We start from the raw sequence: 22,060 nt of genomic DNA, 5'->3' as shown, positions 1-22,060 counted from the left end.
ACCACAGCAAGGTGGCCCAATTTAAATAGTTAACCTGTATTTTGAAAGACCTTGGAAGCAAAAAAAAGTGTGTCTTTATTAAGCTTACAACTTATTAAAAGCAGCATTCTTGCTGCTGCTGCTGCACACAATCCGGATTCTTAAACTGGAACTTTGAACACATTCAAATTAACGATGGGTGTGCTAAGGGAAGCAAGTTGGGGGAGGGGACACTGGGACAGGCACTGGATCAGCAGGAGACTCGAAGCTGAGAGGGATGGGAAAACTGAGTAAAGGAGTAGAGTGGGTGGAGCAGAGACTAAGATGAGGGCAGACTGGAGGATCCAGGAACAAAAGGAGTAGGACTTGGGGTGCACAGGAGCAGAAAGGGTTAATAACCAGATGAGAACACTCCCCATAGAACCTGGAATAGAGCCCAGGATTCCTGGAGTCTCAGCATTCTGCTGCCATCAGCAAATGGCTGTGCAACACACACTGCCAAGGTGTATGCCTCATTTCCCATTACAGGCCCACCTGGTGGATAACAACCTATTAATGCTATCCGTTACTCTGTTAGCTCAAGTGGCAGAGGTCTGTGGGATGAATCTAAAAGGTTCCAACCCTGCTGATGAATCATGTTGCCTGTCAATGGGATTCCACATGATAGCATTTCGGTTTTTTCAAGTTGCTTTTTTAAAAACCTAGGAAATGATAGTAAAAAACTCATTAAAAGAACATTAAGGTTGTAAAGGCAAGTGCTGAAAATGCCACAATTAAGGAAATGCCACAATTAAGCATGAGCAACCTTAATGCAGCCCCCTTATGTACATGTCTTATGACACAACCTTTAATTACACAACTGTGTGCTGTTTTTTCCACATGACTTCTGTCTCATTCCGTGCACAAGATGGACAGTGCTCAGGGAATGAATATCTCTCATCATATATATTACCATATGTGCAATTCTGCCTTTAGTGAAGGCATGTGAGGAAAAACAGCATGTGCCATACAAGGGGACATGGATCACTGTAGCTGGGAATCACAGACAACACGAAGAACTTGGTGAATCAAGCAAACTGGTCCTCTGGTGGCTAAACATAGCCACAGTAAATCTTCCAGAGTATATTAACCTGCCAAAGGAATGTATAGCTTAGCACCTTCTCTAGGAGAGGGACAAGAGAATGAAGAAAACTCTGGGTGGATATCCACAAAGTAGTTTCTTCCAAATTCATCCCTCTGGAAGTGGATGGTGATGGTCCCACCCAGCCACAGGAGAACTGGGATTTCAATTTTGTGGGAAGAGGAAGAATTTCATATGACCAATACACAATATTGGCTCAGTTATTGTGTATACAATTTATTTAATTTGTTGATTTCAATGTAACTACTTTTGAAGTAAGTTGTTACTTTTTGTGAGCAAAAGAATCAATAACTGGCCACTAGTGTATAGTCAGTCAGGATCCCCAACCCACATCCCCTTCTTCAAACCTATTTTGAGTGGGAAATTTCATTTAAAAATAAAACTCGAAGTGTGTTAAAAAGCAAATGTATAAAATGACTATTTAATACTGATACATCTCAGTCATTTCCATTTAGATCGCTTACAAATACAAGTTTATAATACTGTCAATCCTGCTGAACCAGTAATAATTGCAGAACATGAAACTATTATGTTCTATTTTGCTTCCTGCATCAACAAATTTGCCAGCTTAAATTCTCTTTCCACAGATGGAGAGTAAATATGGAACACCAAGAGATCACTGTTACATAGACACTTTTCTGAACTTAACCATGCTTTAATAAAAACAAATGTGAAACAACACTAATAAAAATGTTGATATATTATAAACCATATAGTTAGGAAACTGCAACAGCAAAGCAATGATACTATGAAAAGAGACAAGAAAAAAATAGGTCTAAGAATTTATTTTACTGCCACAAGATCCACTTCATGCTAATATGATTATTTTTAGATTGCTGAGAATCATTACAATTCTGGAAAATATTTTACAGCTCAAACAATTCAAAGGGGACCCTGCGCCAAGCATTCTTTTTGTTATAATGACTTTTATTATTATTAAACATACTGCCTTTAACTCTTTGAAAACTGAAATCTGTTCCCTTACTGAAAGTATTTATTCTAGTGCCATGATATTTTGGTGAATATTTATTTATACTGATGTGTTTAGCACTGTACAAGACACAAAATGCACACAGTCCCTACCCTGAGGAGTTTACAATCTAAGCAAGACAGACATAGGGTGACCAGATGTCCCAATTTTATAGGGAAAGTCCCGATATTTGGGACTTTTTCTTATATAGGCGCCTATTACCCCCTCACCCCCTGCCCCAATTTTTCACACTTGCTATCTGGTCACTCTAGATGGACACAAAGTAGACAGGAAAACAGAGGATGCTTTAACTGGGATGCTTTATTTTTATGATTTACTGATTCCATATGTTTCAACTGATTTTGTATAATATTAATGCCATTTAGAATTTGCGAAGTAATTAACTCAGTTTTCATGTTAATTAACCAGACAGTAACTTGCATCATAAAGTTGACCACATTAAGGATCTTACTTAACAGAAATTTGTCACACAGACACCACAAATTTAGCTTTCTAGTTTCAACTCTAGCCTAAGCTATTTAACAGAAAAAAAATTAAAATGTGTACTATTAGCTATATCAGAGCCAATGCAAACAAATCTCTAACTAGCCAAAGATCTTCTCCATCTGATTAAAAGATCACAAAATTTGCAGTTTACACAACTGCACCCACTGAAGCAATTTTAGGATGGAAAGAGCTTGTTCTATCCACATAGGTAAATCACAAGCGATGCCTGTCCTCTACTACCCAGAAACTGTTTTCATTTAAAAAGAAAAAAACATGATCTTGCCTGTGAAGTTTTTTCTCCATTCCAAAGAGGGCAATAAGACCTTGAGCAACATTCTTCCAGTTTAAGATTTGTTTTTGATACAGAACACGACACTTAATGGCTTTCCCTGGCAGATTGGTAACTGGCTTGTTGCCAAATCTCTCTCAAAGGGCATGTGAGAAGCAATGTTTTTTTAGTTGCTACTTTATTTGAAGGTATAGGGGTCACTGTTGGTAAAATGCAAGATGTTTTTCCTACAAAGTATCCAAACAATACAGCTGCAGAAATTAGATTTTTATTTAGTCTAGGTTAGGGTGACCTGATAGCAAATGTGAAAAATCAGGACACTTGTTTTTCGGGTGGGAGTATGGGGGGGAGGAGGGAGGATTGTATAGTTGTCTATATAAGACAAAACCCCTAATATCGGGACGGCCTGTCACCCCTAGTCCAGGTCACTATTTTTTAATTAAATTGCTTTCTTCCTCTTTGAAAATGCTTATTATTGTCATGGTGTTGAAACATGTACACCAAATTAGGGAGAGAATATCATATCATCCGTGAACCAGCAAACCTTAAAGTAAGCAAGACACATTCCTAAAGCAAATTGCCTAAAATTCCTAAGGCAATTATTTGCCTATCCTGCCTTAGAGAACTGATGGAAAGTATGTTTTGATTAAAGAGCAGTTGAGGCCTCATGGGAAAATAAAAAATTTTCTACTTAGAAAAATTCTGCTGGCATCACATATTTTCTCATTTTGGTTCCCTCTTTCTTTTTTAATTAACAAGGACAATCACATGAAAACAGGATCTTTGTTGCTTTAGAGATCTGCTTTCGAATTGTTAACCATAATCACCTGTTTGTGATTTCATAATCACTTCCACCCAGTAACAAAGGGTGGTGATGATGATGCAAAGGGGCCTATCAGACCAATCTTTCTCCCATTAGAATCAATGGAAAAAGTGACTAACAGGAGCTGGACTGGATCTGTGCCCTCATGTGAGTAATAAGAATGGACAAACTGCTAGGCAACAACGATCCCATTTTCATGTCAATTTTGCTAATAATAAAAAAAAGAAAGAAGAGGCTTAAAGAAATCTAATACAGTATATACAGAAATATCTGCAAATAGGTTTTATATTAGATTTCAGTTGGATCCTGAAAGAATAGTCCTACATTGAAGGAGGTTATTTCTAGATAACAGATCTTTTAAAAATACCAAGCACTATCGCCATATCCTTAGTTGGTGTATGTTGTCAGACCTCCATTATTGGACCTCTGACAATTTACACCAGCTGAGGATATGGCCCATGAGTCTGATTCTCTACTCATTTACACCAGGTGTGACTCAAATGAATTCGGTAGCATTACACCAATCTAAATGAGAAATTAATCAACCTTTATCTCTGTTAAAACTCAAACAAGAAAATTTTTACATATTTTAGTGATTGAATATTTGATTTTAAGACTTGTTTACATGGAGACACTCAAGAAAGTTAATTTGAATTAATTTTTAAAGTGGATTAATTAACCTGCACTCACTTCAGAATGTGAATTAAGGTAAACTGTATTAAGGCCACTTTAATTCTGAATGAGTGTGCCAACACAGTGGCTCAGGCCTGGTCTACACTGCAAAGTTAGGTTGATGGAAGCCATCTTCCACTGACCACATAACGTATGCGTCTCCACTGCCAGATCAGTTCCGCCGACCTAACTCGCCAGAAACATCAACTTAATAAAACCACTTCCATGAGAGGTGTAGTGCTAAAAATCAAAGTGGATGGATTGAATGAGCGGCAGTGTAGGTGGGGCATTGCATAAATCAACATCATTGGCCTCCAGGAGGTGACCCACAATGCTCCGCTGTGACCACTCTGGATATTGATTTTGACTCCACTGCACCACAGCCACGTACACAGGAAACAGCCACTCCCCTGGTCAAGCCCCAGGAAATTCCCATTTCCTGTTTGGTCAGCATGGAGAGCTCATCAGCACAACTGATCATGGTGACTACACTTCCCAAACGCGCTCCAGCCTGGAGTCGACCTGAGGTCTTGGATCTCATCGGTCAGTGGGGAGAAGAGTCTGTTCAGTCTCAGCTCCAATCCAGCATATCTACAAAAAGATATCACGGGACATTTTGGAGAAGGGGCACAATAGGGACATGCAGCAGTGCCGCGTTAAAATCAAAGAGCTGAGACAGGCGTATCAAAAAACAAGGGAAGTGAACAGTTGTTCTGGCTCATCACCAAAGACATTCCCAACTGACTGGTAGCAGTCTGGGGTTGCCAGCTTCCACACAGCGATGGCCACTCGCTTCTCCAGTGTCACAGCAGGTCTCAAGCAAATATTCCTGCACTTCAGGGCTGGGGACAGCTCTGCGCAAAGTTCCAGGAAAGTGCCTTGTGCATCCCAAGTTCTGCAGCCACTGCTCATCATCCCACACCTTCATAACGATGTGATCCCACCAGTCACTGCTTCTTTCACGGGACTAGAAACGGCATTCCACCGAGTTCAGCTGCTGCACAACAGCAAGCTGCAACTGCGAATTGTTTCGTTCTATGGCTTGCAGCAGGATGGCTTGAGTAACTTCACAATTTTCTGTGCTGTGGCTCCTCTCTCAGCCTTGGAAATACAAGAGGATAAATTGCGAGGTGTTTGTGATGCTCACAACGATAGTGCAGAGCTGAGTGGGCTCCATGCTTCTCCGGCAACAGCGTGCACTCAGCAGAACCAGGGTTATGAAATATGGAGCGAAAAAGTGTTCGTCTGTTTGTTGCTGGCATCAGGGGAAGGGTGGGGGAGAGAAAGGGAGGACATTGCATCATGGGACGCTGAAAACCTTCCCAAAAGCCCTTGTGGGATAGTCTCAATGTGGGACAGGTACTCACAGTGCACTGCTCTGCTTATCGATACAAGTGCGGCTGGTGGGGATGCATTCCCCCGATTCAATGAGCGTGGTGTGATTACGCCCGACCAACTTCATTAGTTCGGCGGGTGAATGTCAACTGAAATTAAACAACGTCACTTCCACGTGGAGACATACCCTTAATGCAATTTAACTAATCTACTTTACATTCATACCCTCTAAGTTTATTCAGATCAACTTTCCTAATAATATTATCTGTGCAGATAGGACCTTAGAAAGGAAGCCCTTAAGTTTATCACACAATGCTGTTGTTTTTATATGGTTTTTGCTCGGATCTTGTCTGAGACACAAGGAGGATAAGGTATTATCTTTTACTGGACCAATTTCTGTTGGTGAAAGAGGCAAGCTCTCAAGCTCCACAGAACTCTTCTTCAGATCTGGGAAAGGTAATCAAAGTGATTACCTTCTGCAGAAGTTGGTCCAGTAAAAGACATTACCTCACCCACCTGGCATCTCCTGTATCATGGGATCAACATGGCTACAACACTGCAAACAAAACAATGGAATATATTGATCCTGTCAATCAACCAAGCAGATAATATTGAACTGGAATGTGGTCATAAAATAGAAAACAGAAGGCACATACCATTCCGTACACTTAAAAAAACACTGCCAAAATATTTAATTATAAGATTAAATTCAGATATTAGATATGGAATGCAGGTTCTGTTATTAAATCAAATCTGTTTTTAACTGCTGACAAACTACAACTGATATTTTCATGCCCAAGACAGACTAAGTATGATGTGATGAAGTGTTACTTCACATATGAAACAAGTGTCTGAAAATCCATATTTGGCATTAAACACTATGCATGAAGAACTCTGTTTATTGGGGCATATTTTGCGTATTTTAAGCTATATGCTGTTGTGCTTGCTAGCTATAATTCAATATGATGTTATGATTAAGAATTTAAACACACAAAAGTAAAGATTTCAGAGTAAGTCTCACAGCAGCTGTAACTCAGCCATGCTGTGCATGCAGTTTATAGCATTTCCACCACTATTCAACACATATTTCTGCATAAAGCAAGAAGAAATGGTGGACTTTGCAACATGACCTGAAGACTGACAAATTCAGGCTGTTACAGAGAGAGGGAGCAAGTAAATTCCAAAGAGTCACAGCCTTCAAAAGCTGCCATATGGAATCATAATTTTTTTAAATCACCTTTGGGTGGAAAAGCAGCATGAGAAATATAAGTCCAAAGTGTAATTTTGTTCTATAAAGTACACACCTGAAAAATACAGTTTCATACTGTAGGCTGACTCCTTAATAGGATTCTTAAAGGATTTCTACTTTGTAGCTGTTAATACCACTATAAATTTCAATGTTAATTGCTTCCTTCAAAACTCCTTCTATGCAAGTTTTGAAACTGACATCCCAACATGTAGTAAAGTGGATTTGAAAGCAACAATATATGCAGTGATAAACAATTATACATTATTTGCACACATTTGGTAAGAAACTTTAACCATCTCTATTTTGAGCTTTAGTATTGAGTTAGTCAACAGTTGTAGATTTATTTAGACTATAAACTAAACTACTTTAGTTCTTTCCATTTTATTTTACTGGCCAAATGTGTATGAAGTACCTTTTAACCTCCTGGTATCACAGCTAGTATGTTGCAGTCCATCTTATCTAAAACAATGAATGTCTACTCCCTGAAGCTTGGCCACTACGCCCCCGTCACCTTCCTAGCACATCTACAGGTACAAACAACAGTACATTATTTCCACACACTCAGTAAGATGATAGCAATCTGCTTCATTCACATCAGTTTTGATCCACTTAATCACTATGGTTTATCTACCTTACAAAATGGACTCATTCAGTTCTTTCAACACAGTTTACATTTCCAATATACTATAACTCTAACACATAGTACAGAATTACTCACTGCAGAATAATGTTATTTCCTAAACAACAGAATTAGAAATGCAAACTTTCAATTTCTAGGCACACTTTCTTAAGATTTAATTTTGGGCTGAGCTTTAATTCTGAGACAGCTTGATATGTCAAACATTCCTTACTCTAATTTTTGAAAGACAGTGCCAAATGCTATCGACCAGCTTCTGCAGCAGACTGGTACTGCAGTGGAGATCAGCTGAAGAAGCAAAGGGGTTTTTATTTATTTTATATATATATGCATGCTTTTACTAAAGATTGATCTAAAGTCATAACATCTTTCAAAAACTATTTACATTTATCTATAGCATTCAGGAGGCACAGGGTCAACATTAGAGTTGTAATGTAAAGTGTAAGCTACCAACTTTAAATATATGATACCAAATTTTTAAAAGTGGTCCTATAATTTTAGATGCACAACTACTACATTTGCACAAGTCAGTACTATTCAGTTTGCACATATAAATGTGACAATTGCATATGAAGATAATACATGGCAAGCAATCAGACTATTTGTGATAGTAAATCCATGCTTGATGATAACTATCTGCAGGATTGAGTCCTACAATGCACATGTAAATTCAGATCTCAATCCCTGTTCAGCAAAGCACTTAAGCATAGGCTTAACTTTAAGCACATGCTAATGTCCCCATTGAAATCAATGGGACTTAAGCATGTGCTTCAAGTTAAGTATGCACTTAAGTGCTTTCCTTAGAAACCAAGTGAAAATTTGACCCAAAATGAATATGGAGAAATTTTCCCCAGAAAAAATAATAATTGTTTATTTAATTTTGGGGCAAATTTCAAGTGTGTGTGTCAAGTGGCTTTAGTCACTTCACAACAATATTTTAAACAAGTGCTCTTTACCAACACAAATATTTGTTTTTAAAACATTTGTTACCTGAATATTTTTACAGATTCAATAATCACTGAATTTGAAATGCCAACTAATACAGGTAGGTTAGTGTGAGTACCGTCATGTTTGGTTGTACTAGAGAATTGGGATCGGATTCTGATCTGATTTACACATTGGCTTCAGTGGAGTTACTTCTGAGTCACAGCGATGAAAGTGAGAGCAGAACTAGGCCTCTTGAATTCATCAGTTTGTAAATGTGGCTTTGAACTTATGTTAGATTTCCAGGCAGGAAAAACATTGCTTGGGGCTTGAATAAAAGCCCACAATTATTTGAATGCTAATTTTACATCAGTCATTAGATTTGTGGTTAAAACAGGCATATCTTTATAAATTTCCTCCCACCCCCCTCAAAATAAATAAATTTTAAAATTAACATCTCCTATTGAAGTTCTTTTATACTTCTCATGTAAATTTATGATTTAGAGAACATGCCACCAAGACATAGGCTTGCCAAAATTATTTCAAGAAATATGTTCAGCTAACCTTTGGGCTGGCACCTTATTCTGGCTATTCTCTGCCTTAAGACGTAGAAAGCTGCAAAACAAATGTCCAAAAAAAGAAATTCCAGCTTTTTTTTCCTGTAAGGAAGATGGACTTGGCTTGGGTTTTTAACAACTTGCTACATTCCTGAAGACTTACACACATTTAAGAGTCAAAGCTTTTCTGAAATAAAAAAATTCTGGGACATATTTAAAAATGGAAATACCTTATATCACTATTTTGCTTGAGATTTAACAAATACATTCTGTGATATAAACGTGTTTACAATTAATGACGTTATGCTATTCTTATTCAATAAATCAATGAACTCCAACTAGACAAAGTATAATAGCCACTCACCCAGCTGCAAAAGTTATCCCATTTCAAGGTTCAAGTTCAGTGTTTTCATTAACAGAACATAAACACTATTTACTTAAAGAGACAGTATCCTTTCATTTAACTATACAAGCTGGTGTATATTTTCCCATATAGCCCACATAAAGAGTTATTATCTGTGTTGCCCGTTTCAAATTAAATAAGTATATTTGCAAATAAAATGGACTGTCAAATCATATTAAGTAGCATGGATTGTTACGTTATGTGATCTCACTATAAGAGCCTGAGACTTACAAAGTAACAGTTCTTGGCTTTCTACTGTTAATAATTACAGTAGTTCATAGTGTGTAATTCTGATTTCACCTGCACTAGTTACATCAGTGTAAAACAATGGCGAGAGAGAGAATAATAAGTCCCTAAGGGTCCATTCCAAAGCCCATTGAAGTCAGGGGAAGGATTCCCATCAACTTCAGTGGGCTTTGGTACAGGTTCCAAGTGCAAAGAAGCTGTAAAAATTTAAGTGCTACAAGAGAAAAATCTAAATAGCCAAACCACATTACTGGAAAAACTAGATTACCAAGTTCTTGTATTTGCAGGGTGGAATGGGTGCAATCTGAGAGAGAAGGATACTGTTTCTTTAACACCACTTACAATAATTTCTGATGTTTTCCCATAACTGTTTCAAAACAATATGCTTATGAACTGAAAAATGTAATTGAATAAAAATAGCAAAACCTCAGTATTGTCTTACATAGCAATATTAAAGCAGTAGTACAGTTCTGTATACACATGTCTATTCTTTATAGAATATTTAAAGATGCACAAAACTCTTCTGTTACTTTACAAAAATAGATATGTTGTATATCAATATATTGCGTATGTGCAAATCTAGTGAATTATACTGCATTAAATTAGGCCCCAATCCTGATGCCACTGAAGTCAATGGCAAAAATCCTATTGACTTTAACGGGCCCTCTGTGAAACAGCCAATCTCCCTTAGCTCAATATTTCCAAGGCTCATTAACGACACAAAGCATGGTTTTACTTTTAGTTGAGGTTAGTGCATCTTAGACTATACAGAATTGCATTTCCATTTAAAGCATTGTTATGCCCAGGAAACAGGAATCCTAAACAATTTGAGGCCTATTCTCCCATCAATACATGAAGGGATTTATATGGGTAACTCCCATCAGTGTTAATGAGAGCTACAAAAACCTCCATGCAGGCATTAATGAGAGTATAAACCCCTGCGTTTGCAGTTCACTTTAAATATGTTTGTAAATATATTACACAATTTAGAAAAATATGTATTTTATCTCATAAAGACAGGAGCAGCAGCAGCATATAGTTTCTCCACAGCTATTGTGAGAAGGCAGCATCATGCAAAATTTCCAGCAAAGCACTTGGTTATATCTGCATCTCTAGCATCCTCTATGTATATTTGTGAAAGCCTCACTCCTTGATGTCGGTAATATAAAAGTTCTCTGATAAGCGCATTTTACTATGTTTGGCTAAAACTACCAAGCCACTTCCGTATTACCGAAGCTGGTTAGTATAGTCTTATACTTTTACCAATGGGATGAATATTGGATTGTTTAATTCCCTTGACTACGCTGCCCCTATGCCATTAAAACATAATCACAATGACTTCAGTGGAAGATTGTAGGAAATTCAATGATTAGCCTATTTTTGTTAAGATCTCTTTATAAGATGCTCAGTTACCTCAATGGTGGAAGTTGATAGACAGATGCCATTTTAAGTACACCTATCTTTAGTAAAGACTTCTCGGGACATTTCACATAGACTTTGTTAGTGTCTAAGGAGAGTTCCATCGTTAGATGGCTGATGGTAATAAATTATATCACTATTTAAAAAAATAAATCTACAGCAGGAAATTTATTTCAGTTAAACACTTCCTACTGATATGCCATTTCTACCTTTGTCCAATGGCATTATGTATTTGAATGGTCAAATCCTCATGTGGTGTAAACTGGCATAGCCTATCTCCATTGACTTCAATGGAGCTGTACCAGTTCATACCCACTGAGGAGCTGGCAGAGGAGCTACTACCAATTTATATCAGCTGAGGATCCAGCCTTCATGTTTGCACATATTTGAATGTAAGAAGATTTCTTCTTACCACTGTCCCTAGCAAAGGAGTTGTCCAATCTGCATTCAAAATGAAACTTGAAATTGCTTTTTATAGCTGTTCTTTCAAAAGGTTTATAATTTGGTTTCTACTTTATCTTAATAAAGACTCTCACTCTCAAAAACTTATTTACTAAAAAATTTATACCTTGGCTGTTATACTTCAGCTACAATTTCAGACAACTTAGAATGGAAGACAAATGTTCTCTGGGGAATAGACAGCCTGAATGTTTAGTACAGCTTAACTATGTAAAACTGGCATACAAATGAGCTGCAAATAGGCATGCGAGCAAGTCCAAAGCAGGTGCTTATTACAAAAGAGATATATGGTCATATGGAAACAATTTTGTATGGCCACTGAAAGAACGACAGAAACATTTGTAATCTAAAGAGACTCTAGGTTTTGTTTAGCAACATAGAAGTGAATAATTCAGTCAAATGGTCAAATAATTGAGAGAGAGAGAGAGACTCTCTCCTCTTTTGAGGAACACAGATTATTGCTTAGAAATAGTAATGGGGCAGGAGGGAACCCTCAAACAAACCACACTTTGAATTGTTGGAAAATAAAGAACTGCCACTCTCATGCTGAAAAATAAAGAGAGTTTCATGAGCCATATCATTTTTGTTATAAGGCTCTGCATGGAAATAACATCTTTTTCATCCTGTACATTAGCTATCTGTTATGCCAAACTTCAGAATAATCCTCCTCAGTATACCATAACATTGGATGCGTTGTTTGCATAATGTCATCTAGGCTGATTAACACATGGCATTGTTATCTTTTAATAATGGGGCAGATCCTCAGCTAGTGTAAATCAGCAAAGCTTCACAGACTTCAGTGGAGCTTTTGCAAGCTTAGGTCTGGATTGCCCTCTTCTATAGAAATATCCCGGAGAGGCAACCCTGGTGAGAAGACAACGACCTTCATAGGGTATTCCTTGAATCATTCCATCAGAGGAGTGCAGTTCACCCCACCCAGGACTGCCTTCAAACCCTGTGGATATTCTAGAATACACAGGAGGCCAGGGCTAGTCATAAAGAGGCTCATCACCAGCTCTGGGATTTTCAGGTCCCCTGCCAGCTCACTGACAGTGAAGCTCCATTGGAGATAGGCGGCCAGGATTCCCTCGAGCTGCTGTTGCCTCTGGAATCTCCTTCTGCCCAGGAATTTCCCATCACAGATATGGGGACTGAACAATTCAAGCAATCTAAGGCTGCATTCCCTTTCCGCTAGCTTTTCTACTGGTGCCTGGAGGGCCTGTGTGCCTGTGAAGTGGATGAGATGATGCATGCCCCTAATCTTCCCTATTTTAGCTAACCCCGTAGTCAGCTGAACATTTCAAACCAAGGGAGGGGGCCTTAGGAATGGCCAGCGAGTTCATCACAGAGCTGGTTGCAAAACAGGAATTTATCCACATAAACGGTCCCCTTTGCATTACACTACAACTGGGGGAACCGTTGAGCCCTAGCTGATTCATCAGCTAGTTGTCTTTAGCTAATCAAGTGACAGGCTTGTCTTTTATGTAAAGTTATTCATGCACACTGTTAAAGTGCATTCACTACATGCAGGCACATATGTAAAAATGCATACAAATTTATTTAGAAAAATGAGTACTGTGTGTACCAATGCTGTAAACAAAATACTCTGGAGGAAGACAGAAAGTAAGAAAAAACTCACGTAGACTGGGCTTTAATTCTGCACAGCACTTGGCTACCACAGCAATAGGCATTATTGTAAAAACCCAAGAGAGCTTCATATTTTTAAACATCAATATCTTGCACTTGCTGCAAACATGATACCACTACTATAAGCTCTCTTGTAAACAGTCCTTTCATGTGACTAGTTGCTGCACAAGAGACTGTGATGTCACATAAATAAGAGTGGCAAGACTGGAAATTTATGAAGTAATTTCAGTTTTGGAATTTAAAGATGTAAAAAGCAAACTAAAGCTGAAATGCTACAGATTACTCTGTATGGACTAATCACTGTGCACACCCACAGGCCCACTGAAGTAATGGGAGCTCCAAGCAAATGCAAGGATCTGCCTGTACAAAGCAATCTGCGGGATCAGGGCCTCAGTATCTGATTACTAAATTAAAATATTAAATTGGATTTAAAGGTTTCAGCCACTTCCAAGTTAGCCTTTGTATGGCAGGTTTAATCCATAAGCCAAATCTCCACATCAGACCTATAAAGCCCAGAAACACTTACATAAGAATGGTTATGGTACAGGGCCACTCTTTTTAAATCTGGGGTCTCTAAAATTAGGCTTCTAAATCCCAGTGGGTCAATTTTCTGAGTGCTGAGCACGTGCAAATCTTTTTGTAGTCATTTGGAGCTGCAGGTGCTCAGTGCCTTTGAAAATCTTGCTGTTTTTATTTATGAGCCTTAATATGGACTTAGATAGCGAGTTTGAATTTGCCTTGGTGTTCACAAACTGTTTCTTGGAAAACATCAAGGGCATAATCCAAGAAGTTTGGGAGGTCTTTCAATTATTTCAGTTGTGTAGCATCCCTTAAAAATGTGCCAGTTTTGGAAGGAGGGTTTGGGAATATCATCATAATGTTCAGCATCTCCTTTCTAACAATGAGACAGGTTATTTTTACTGAAATGGTACAGATGTGATGGGCCCAATTTAGTGGTGATGTTCAAGGCATTGCAAATTTGCTTACAGTCAAGTTAGACTAATGTACACCCATTTATCTATGTGTAAATCTAAGTTGGTGTAATTTACAAACTGGAGGGTGTTAAAAAGGTGTAAACTAAGCCAGGGGCCAACTTCTTCCCTCACCTGTTTTTTATTCTGCCTACTCTGCTGACTTATGGCCCCTTGGTGTACAAGTTACCATACCTTGCACTACCTTACACTAATTTAGACTCAGTAGGCTACATTCAGAGGTGATGAGTGTGGGAGGTGTAAGTTACATGTTGGTAAGTAAGTGTAAATCAAAATTAGTCTAGAAAAGTAAAGAAGTCTAAGGCAGTGTGGGAGGAGTGTTAACTGGTAAAATATGCACATTAGGGAGATCACAAGAAGGTGTAAGTTACCCCAACTTTAATTCCCTCTAGACTTTCTTCTCACTTCTGAGTCTGATCCATTGTTAGTTTATTTTTAATTCTGACTCAATACTTCTTGTCTTTTGGATAAATGCCATTTGTTCCACTGAACACTGGGCTCAGGAGTGGCAAAGAAAACACATGGTTAGGAGAAGAAGCCATGCACATATTGAGAGCCCTGCACACAGAGACAGGTTCTGCTCTCACTGGGAGTTTTGTTTTACCATAGTGAGAGCAGGAGAATAATTTGCACATCTGCATTTTTGGAAACTTTTCAGTGATTTCCCTCTGTACAGTAAACACTCAAAGTTCCCAGTGAGGAACTTTTTCTATGCCAGCTTGACTTCTCATATTGAACACCATATCCCTAAAATGGATAGCTGAGGGCAGATTTGCAATTTAGCTGCCAGCACGAGAAAGATTCACTTTCATTTAGTTTAACCTCCCATCATGAGACACAGAACAGAATTTTCAAAAGGACTAGCATCCATAATCAGAGCCAGATTTCCTCACCCAACTCTCACAAGAGCTTGACTCCCATTTAAGCACCAAAGGAAACTGCCAGTTTTTCAAAAGAGCTCAGCATGTTGGAAGTCCAGCTCTTTTGGCCATTTGGCCATAAGTGTCTCAATGGGAGCTTCTGGATGCTGAGCTCTTTTGAAAATGTGGCCCCAACTGGGGCACTGAGCACTTAAAAATCCATCTTTGATCTCTTGAAAATCTAGTTGAGAGCGAAGAAGTTAGAAATAATGGGTTTGAAGTTTTATGTTTTTTTTAAAAATATGGCAGGACAGAGAGAAGAGATTTTTGCCCCATTTTAGCCTACAACTTATTTTAAAGGGAATCTGAAAAAAAAAAAAAAAAGATTATTCTTACAGTCACTATGAATGACATCATTCCTATTCAATTCCAAAAACCAAACAGAAAAATATATGAAAGATTTACATAGTGGGGATTAGTATAGATCTGCTTGGTGCAACAGAGCCAGCCCTTATAATATAATACCACCCAAATAATGACATCAGAACTGCAGCCAGTCAATATTTCTAAGCTCTGAACATAATTTAAAAACAGAATCAGTAGCAAAAGGGGAAGGATGTGCCATCCAGTAATGACAGCAGTAAATAGCACCATGTGAAGAGATAGCAGAGAGACACTATGGCATCAGAATGGATGGATATAGCTATGTAACTGTTTTCTTTGTACTCCCATTGTAAATGCTGAAAACTGGTGATCTGTAGGGGCTGCTGCCATTTTGTCGGGCACAACTGATGCTGCAGGTTACAGAGGAAAAATCTCATGAACACTTAGCTTTTGTTATTCCTTGTTTTGTTATTTCCCTTAATCTAAAATAAAATTCAAACTGGAATAATATGGTTACTCTGTGTGTATGAAAAAACCTAACATTAATAGTATAACCGTTTTTCCCATAGTTCATGAAATTACACATGTAGAAGGTATCTAACTCCTTTAGATTCTGTGACTGAATTCTAAAAGCATTAGGATTAGATGCTTCTTTCCAGTTAAATAAATAATAATTTTGTAGCCTTGACATATTTTCCCATCAATGTGAGCATTATCCTTGTTAGAAGTAGTGATATCATGAATAAATTACCAAATATTCCAAAAAGGGACACAAAAATTGAGTTTGAAACAGAAGATATGTGAAAAATGGGCATTCATTTGCTACTCTGGAAATTTCGTAAGTAGACTTGAAAGCATGGTCACAAAGTGACTTAGACGTGTCAGTTAAGAAATAAGAAAAAGGAGACCCATTCATAATTACTAGGGACTTCTTTTTAAAAAGGAATTTAGAATAATTTCAGATTTGACTCTGTGCCTGAATCAAACCTAAGCAGCATGATTTTGAAATATGTATGATGTCAGATTTTCAAAGACAATTTATGAATCAACTAAAAACAGCTGCTGTGACTAAATAACAAGAACTATTATGAAAATATGATTTAAAGAGATGGAATAGCCTTCTATTTTCTGTTAAAAAATTGTTAATTGTGTCTTTGGGCCATATTCAGAACACCATCATAATTATGAAACATGGAATATACACACTTAAAGAGAATACAGACCACAGGGAAAAGGGGGAGAAATCTTTAAAGTTTATGTGATGTCTTCCATGCTGCCAAGAGAAAGATTGAGGGACTCTTTCATCCTCCCATTTTATAACTGGCAATTGCTCTATGACAGCAACACTGTAACTTTCAAGACAGTATTACTTTTTACTCCTAGAACTGTAGGGACATTTTCATGCCTACTGTACACAAAACTGAAAGAATTAAGCTCATTGCTATTTTTCCTACAGGACAACAAAATATCACTTTCCATTTTTAGTTATTTTGTGTCATTATCATCATGAGCCATTCACTTCCTGAAACTATAATACTGTAGGTACATCAAAGCAAAAATGATGGTAGTGGGGAACTGAAGGTCAAATATGAAATACAGATTGAATACAATCTGAATGTTACCACCCTGATGAGTTGAGCTCATGAGTTTTGTCACAACAAAAGTGAGAAGTTGGCTAGGGAAGGGGAAACCAGGAGAACTAAGTACTATTTAAATATAGTAAAAATCACTTATGCCTTGCTGCTTAGAGTATTTATAATATGACACACAGGCTATCTGTTTGATTTTCATTTGTACATTAGTGTTATAAAAGATGGCCATAGATTCTATTGCCCTTGAGTGTAATCCTTCCCTTTACAAACGTTTCTCTCGGGAAAATGACTATTTCTCTTACAAACTGCAGTTCTAAAATCCAAGGACTGAAGATGTGGGTCTATGGTGCTAAACAGAGTTCCATGCGTGTTATATTCCAATAGCACTTTACATCTATTTTTTTCTTAGGCACCTTTTTATTATCTGTTAAACAGTGTCTTACATTAGCCTTCTCCCTTTATAGGGGTAACTAATATGTTATTTACAGATTTGACCAAAACCTTTGCTTAGAGACCAGACTGGGATCTCTGATGCTATTTTCTCCTGCTGCTTTACTTTGACAGCACTGCAAAATGAGCAGTAACCAATGCTCACTCTTAGCTCTGTTGTATATTATTTAGCAGAAATTCATCTAATTTTGCAACTTTTGCATCTGGATCAAAATGCAGAAGTTTCCAAAGTTTATAGGTCTGATCCTGCAAATACTTATGGGAAGCTACTCACAAGTAAAGTTAAGTATATATTAGGTGTTTTCAGGATCAAAGCCTATAAATGTAACTGTCTGAGATCTCCTTCTCCCACCCTGAAAAAACCAGCACTTTTGCATTGCTCCGATTGCCAGTGTAATGTTGTTTTTTTTAATGGATTTAATGAAGAAGTCTTATTTATATGATTATCTAATAGTTATAATAAGGATTATAACAATGCAAAAAAAATCAGAGCTGTCTCTATCAATATATGATCTATTAAAAGGACACTGTCAGGTTGATTTAAACCCCATAACCTGGGTTATAAAAGAAGGTTTTAACCTAACCCCAATAAGGAACATTTCAAGATGTTTTTCTTCATATTCTAACAATAGGTTGGTTGGTTGTTTTCTCTGATATGTAAATATTCCCTCCCTGAAGTTTTTGCAACCTCAAACACTGCAGCATTATGTTAGGCCAATGAGAGCCAGAAGTGAACTTACTAGTCTATTTTAAAGAGGAACTTAGTAGTCTATTTTAAGCCTAACAAAATGTAAGGCAAAAATAAACCAACCAACGGTATTAACAGCAAGAGAGTAACTTAGGTTCAATATTTTATTAAGCTTTAATTATTCATGGTGCTGTTAACACAGATTGCTTTTTAAAATGTATGTGATTTTTTAACCTGACTGTGTCCCTTTAAATATTCCCCATTTATGTCATAACCCTGCAATTATGTGAGTATATGTGAATATATGAAACCTATTAATAGCTGTGTACAAGCCTCTTCTAAGTGGCTAAAAGCCCCAGCAGTGATGATACTCACGTTGGCATTGTCCCCATGACTGACGAGCCCAGCCCCAGCAGCAATCAATCCTACTTCCAAACCGACACAATCCCATAGGGGAGACTATTTGTCTAGGCCACCTGTACAAGATAATTAAAAAAAACCAAACCTTTATTTACAATTCATGAATCCTTTTTAAAGAAAGTCCATGCTGTTTTTTTAAAAATGAGTATCTTTTTGGTAAAAATAGCTGATTTAATATCAGTCTGTAGTATTTCTGTCATAATGTAGAGCTCAGACAGTGGGAGGGGGTTGGCAGAGCAGAGGAAAGAGTTAACCCAAGAGATATTTTTAAACCAGAAACAGCAGCACTAATATACTTTGTAGTGTTCTCACTGCTGCCACTCACAGGATGGTCATAAGCAATATTAGATATCTGAAATGTACAATAAGTAGTAAACTGTCATCATCAGTGTTTCAACTTTGATTGATTTCACAAAACTGACCTAATAGCTAAATTTAAAAACTCCCCAAGAAATCAAAATTTAAAGACAATTTTCTGTCTTGCAACCAGGTAATAATGGAAAAAGAAGAATTTAATTATTTTGCCTTGTCCCTGTGAAATGAAACAAGTTACAGTTGGAGTCTTAAACATTCAAAAAGTGATGTAATAAAATTAGTACAATTTAATAACAATGTAAAACAAAACAAGAACAAACACTATTTGAATAAATTATAAAAATAAATATTTGGTATGTGCATGTTAGTTGATTTCCATGTACAGTAAAGCACAGTTAAATGTTTTCATTTGAAAACCCATTCAGTCTTTCATTACACATGAAATACTCCCTGATATGTGTTTAAAGATTTCACCACGTTTGACACAGTTTAACAATACCGATTATACACATTAACTGCATCTCAGCACTTATTTTCACATTTCATTTATCTAGATTCATGTTTAAGCTTGAGTTGCAATTTTCATAGCATACTGTTTAAATGCCTCTTGGCACTACTTTTGGTTTGTATGTTATATAAAGCATTTTTTAAAAAAAAATCTTACAATATATATTCCTAAGCACTTGATGATGTAAAAAATTATATGCAAGAACACTTTAAAATTACAGGCATATATATACACAGTGTGTGTGTATGAGTATATGTATATGTGTGTATATATATATAAATTTGTATTAGATGCCATTAAAGGCAGCTTACCTAGTCTCATACCTCTTTACATTGCTTTATGCCAGGTGATATGCAAGAGGGTACACTACTTCTCACCAGCCTCAGCTAGTTCAGCTGTGCAGTGCTTAATTTATAATGAAAGAGGTACTAGGGCTAACTGATGCAGCAAGCCCTGAGGTGCCAGAGTTATGAACTGCCAAGCCTAAAGGTGCTAGCCTGAGCCCTGGCAAGTCTTGGCACAAATTAAGTATCTACTTCTGTCAACAAAGTTTTGAGAAGCAAGAAACCAGTTTAATCTTCCTAGTTCATTAATTTCAAAACCACAGTAAGCTATGATAGATAGCCAGCTGTGGCTCTTTTGGCTTAGGGAGCGGGGAAGAAGAGTGCAGAAGAGAGAATGTAGAGAGGGTTCCACTGAAGGCTAAAACCTCAAGGCTTCACTTGCTTTTGACCCTGGTTTGAACTCCAATCTCCAAAAGAGAGAATGTTTTGCATCAGTCATCCCTTCTATATACATTTTAAATGGTAGTCACCGCTAAAGGATCAAATCATCCAGGACTTGTTATGATAAATTATACATAGATACTACACAGGCTGGGATTTTCAGATGTATTGATGTAGCCTGTAGGAGTTATCAGCTGACTATAATAAAGTTAAAAAAAACTCTGGGTTGTTCAAATCTGTCATAGCATGCATATCTCACATCTCTTTACAGCTGAGATATGTTTATGTAAGACACACTAGTATTATATGTATAGCTTTTCAGAATAATTTTAACACAGTAATACAGATGGGGGAGAAAGAGATATACACAGGGGAAGACTCCTGAAGTTTAAATTGGGGTTGACCACATCATTTTTTAGGTGGAAAGAAAAACAAACACACTCTCATCCCTCTACCGCACATGTAAAAACAGTTTATTCTAGTCTTCACTTTTGCCCACCATAGATTTTTCTTTCGAAAAATAAAATCCTGCCATTAGGTCAGTAAGTCAAAGTTTCAAAAAAGGACAATAAATTGTGGCTGTTTGGCCATTTGCTAAACTGAACGGACACACAATGAGACCAGCTTGTTGCTGACATGACAAACTGTTGAGTTTTGCCCAGTTCCTTTCCTTGCCCTTCCAACAGTAAAAAAACAGGGTTTGGATCTCCCCGCTGAAAGCCTATGACTCTCTTTACCTACAGCTTCTCCCATCCAGGAACTGGTGTCTGACGAAGTGGGTTTCTGCCCATGAAAGCTGATGTCCAAATAGATTTGTTAGTCTTTAAGGTGCCACAGGACTCTCGTGGCTACCCAGGACTGGCTCGCTCCCGGAATGGCTGGGTCTCTTGGGCTTCACAGGTGTCTCTCTCAACTCCACCACAACTCAAGCCCCTGCAAACTGTCAGCTCCGCACCTTCCCCCCCCCCCGCGCCCTTTCCATGCCTGAGACCAGAGCAGGGAGGGGCGGACGCTTCTCCTGCTTTTCGTTCCCTTCTGTTATAACGCAAACCTCGTGGGGACGTGTAAACACCTTCCATCTGTTGCTGCCTCCCCCCGCAGCCTCACGCCGGCCGGAGCTGCGCCGAGGCGGGCTCCGGCTGAACTCGTTCCTTACCTTCCGTCAAACTCCGCCGCAGCCTGCAGGGGAAGCCCGGCCAGCACGACTAACCTCAGCAATAAAGCCATGCTCGGAGGGAGCAGAAGTCCCGGGGCCGCCCCGGCGGCGGCGTGAGGAGAGATGCAGGGAAGCCCGGCGGCTGCTGGCCGCTCCTCTCCCCGGCACTCGCAGCAACGCCCTCCGGCCCCGCCGCGCTGAAAGCTGAACTGCGGGGGGGCGCTCCGCGGCTGTTGCTAATCCTGGCTCCTGTGGGAAAGCGACGCCGGCAGGTCCCGGCCAAGCCGCCGCGAGCCCCTCTGGCTCCCTCCCAGCCAGCGCGCGGGAGGCGCGGCTGGGGCGAGGCAGCGCCGCCGGCAGCCGGGAGGGGCGCACGCGCCGGCTGCGAGGCGAGCAGCGGAGCTGGGTCTAGCAACAGCGCCAGCGGCGCGCTCGGCGTTGCTTGGGGAACGAGGAACAGGCACAGACCCCCTCCCCACACCAGCCCAGCCCAGCCCAAACCAGTCCCTCCGGCCAAGCAGCACATTGCCCCCAGGGCTCAGCTCAACCGGGGCAATCCTCATCAATAGCCCCTAGGGGAAAGGGCTGGTTTTCTAACCACCTCCAGCCCGCAGCTGGCAGTTTGCATCTTCATGGCGCTTTGCAGGTATTAAAGCGGCGCTGCAAGGCCCACTCTGCCACGAAACACAGCTTTTGTACCAAATACCTTCCCA

At 38.8% G+C, this 22,060-nt stretch overlaps 1 protein-coding gene across 5 annotated transcripts in view; it reads right to left on the bottom strand.

The window, feature by feature from the left end:
- Positions 1-21,793, bottom strand: part of NPNT (nephronectin) — a 69,577-nt gene extending 47,784 nt beyond the window's left edge. For 2 of the 5 annotated variants that reach the window (XM_067568198.1, XM_067568200.1), the window contains exons 1-3: positions 21,348-21,792; positions 18,599-18,699; positions 9,091-9,141 (exon numbers count right to left, since the gene is read on the bottom strand). In XM_067568198.1, coding sequence (XP_067424299.1) covers positions 9,091-9,141; positions 18,599-18,699; positions 21,348-21,418 — 223 coding nt within the window. In that variant the 5' untranslated portion in view covers positions 21,419-21,792. Of the gene's footprint in view, positions 1-9,090; positions 9,142-18,598; positions 18,700-21,347 lie in introns of all 5 variants that reach the window. The other 3 variants (XM_067568201.1, XM_067568199.1, XM_067568202.1) reach the window with 3 other exon arrangements.
- Positions 21,794-22,060: the final 267 nt, after the last annotated feature.

The sequence above is a fragment of the Emydura macquarii genome, unplaced genomic scaffold (genome assembly GCF_026122565.2).
Source record: "Emydura macquarii macquarii isolate MOO-44397 ecotype Brisbane River unplaced genomic scaffold, CSIRO-AGI_Emac_v2 contig_2863, whole genome shotgun sequence".
Classification (NCBI taxonomy): Eukaryota; Metazoa; Chordata; order Testudines; family Chelidae; genus Emydura; species Emydura macquarii.
This window is presented reverse-complemented; position numbering and strand designations above follow the sequence as displayed.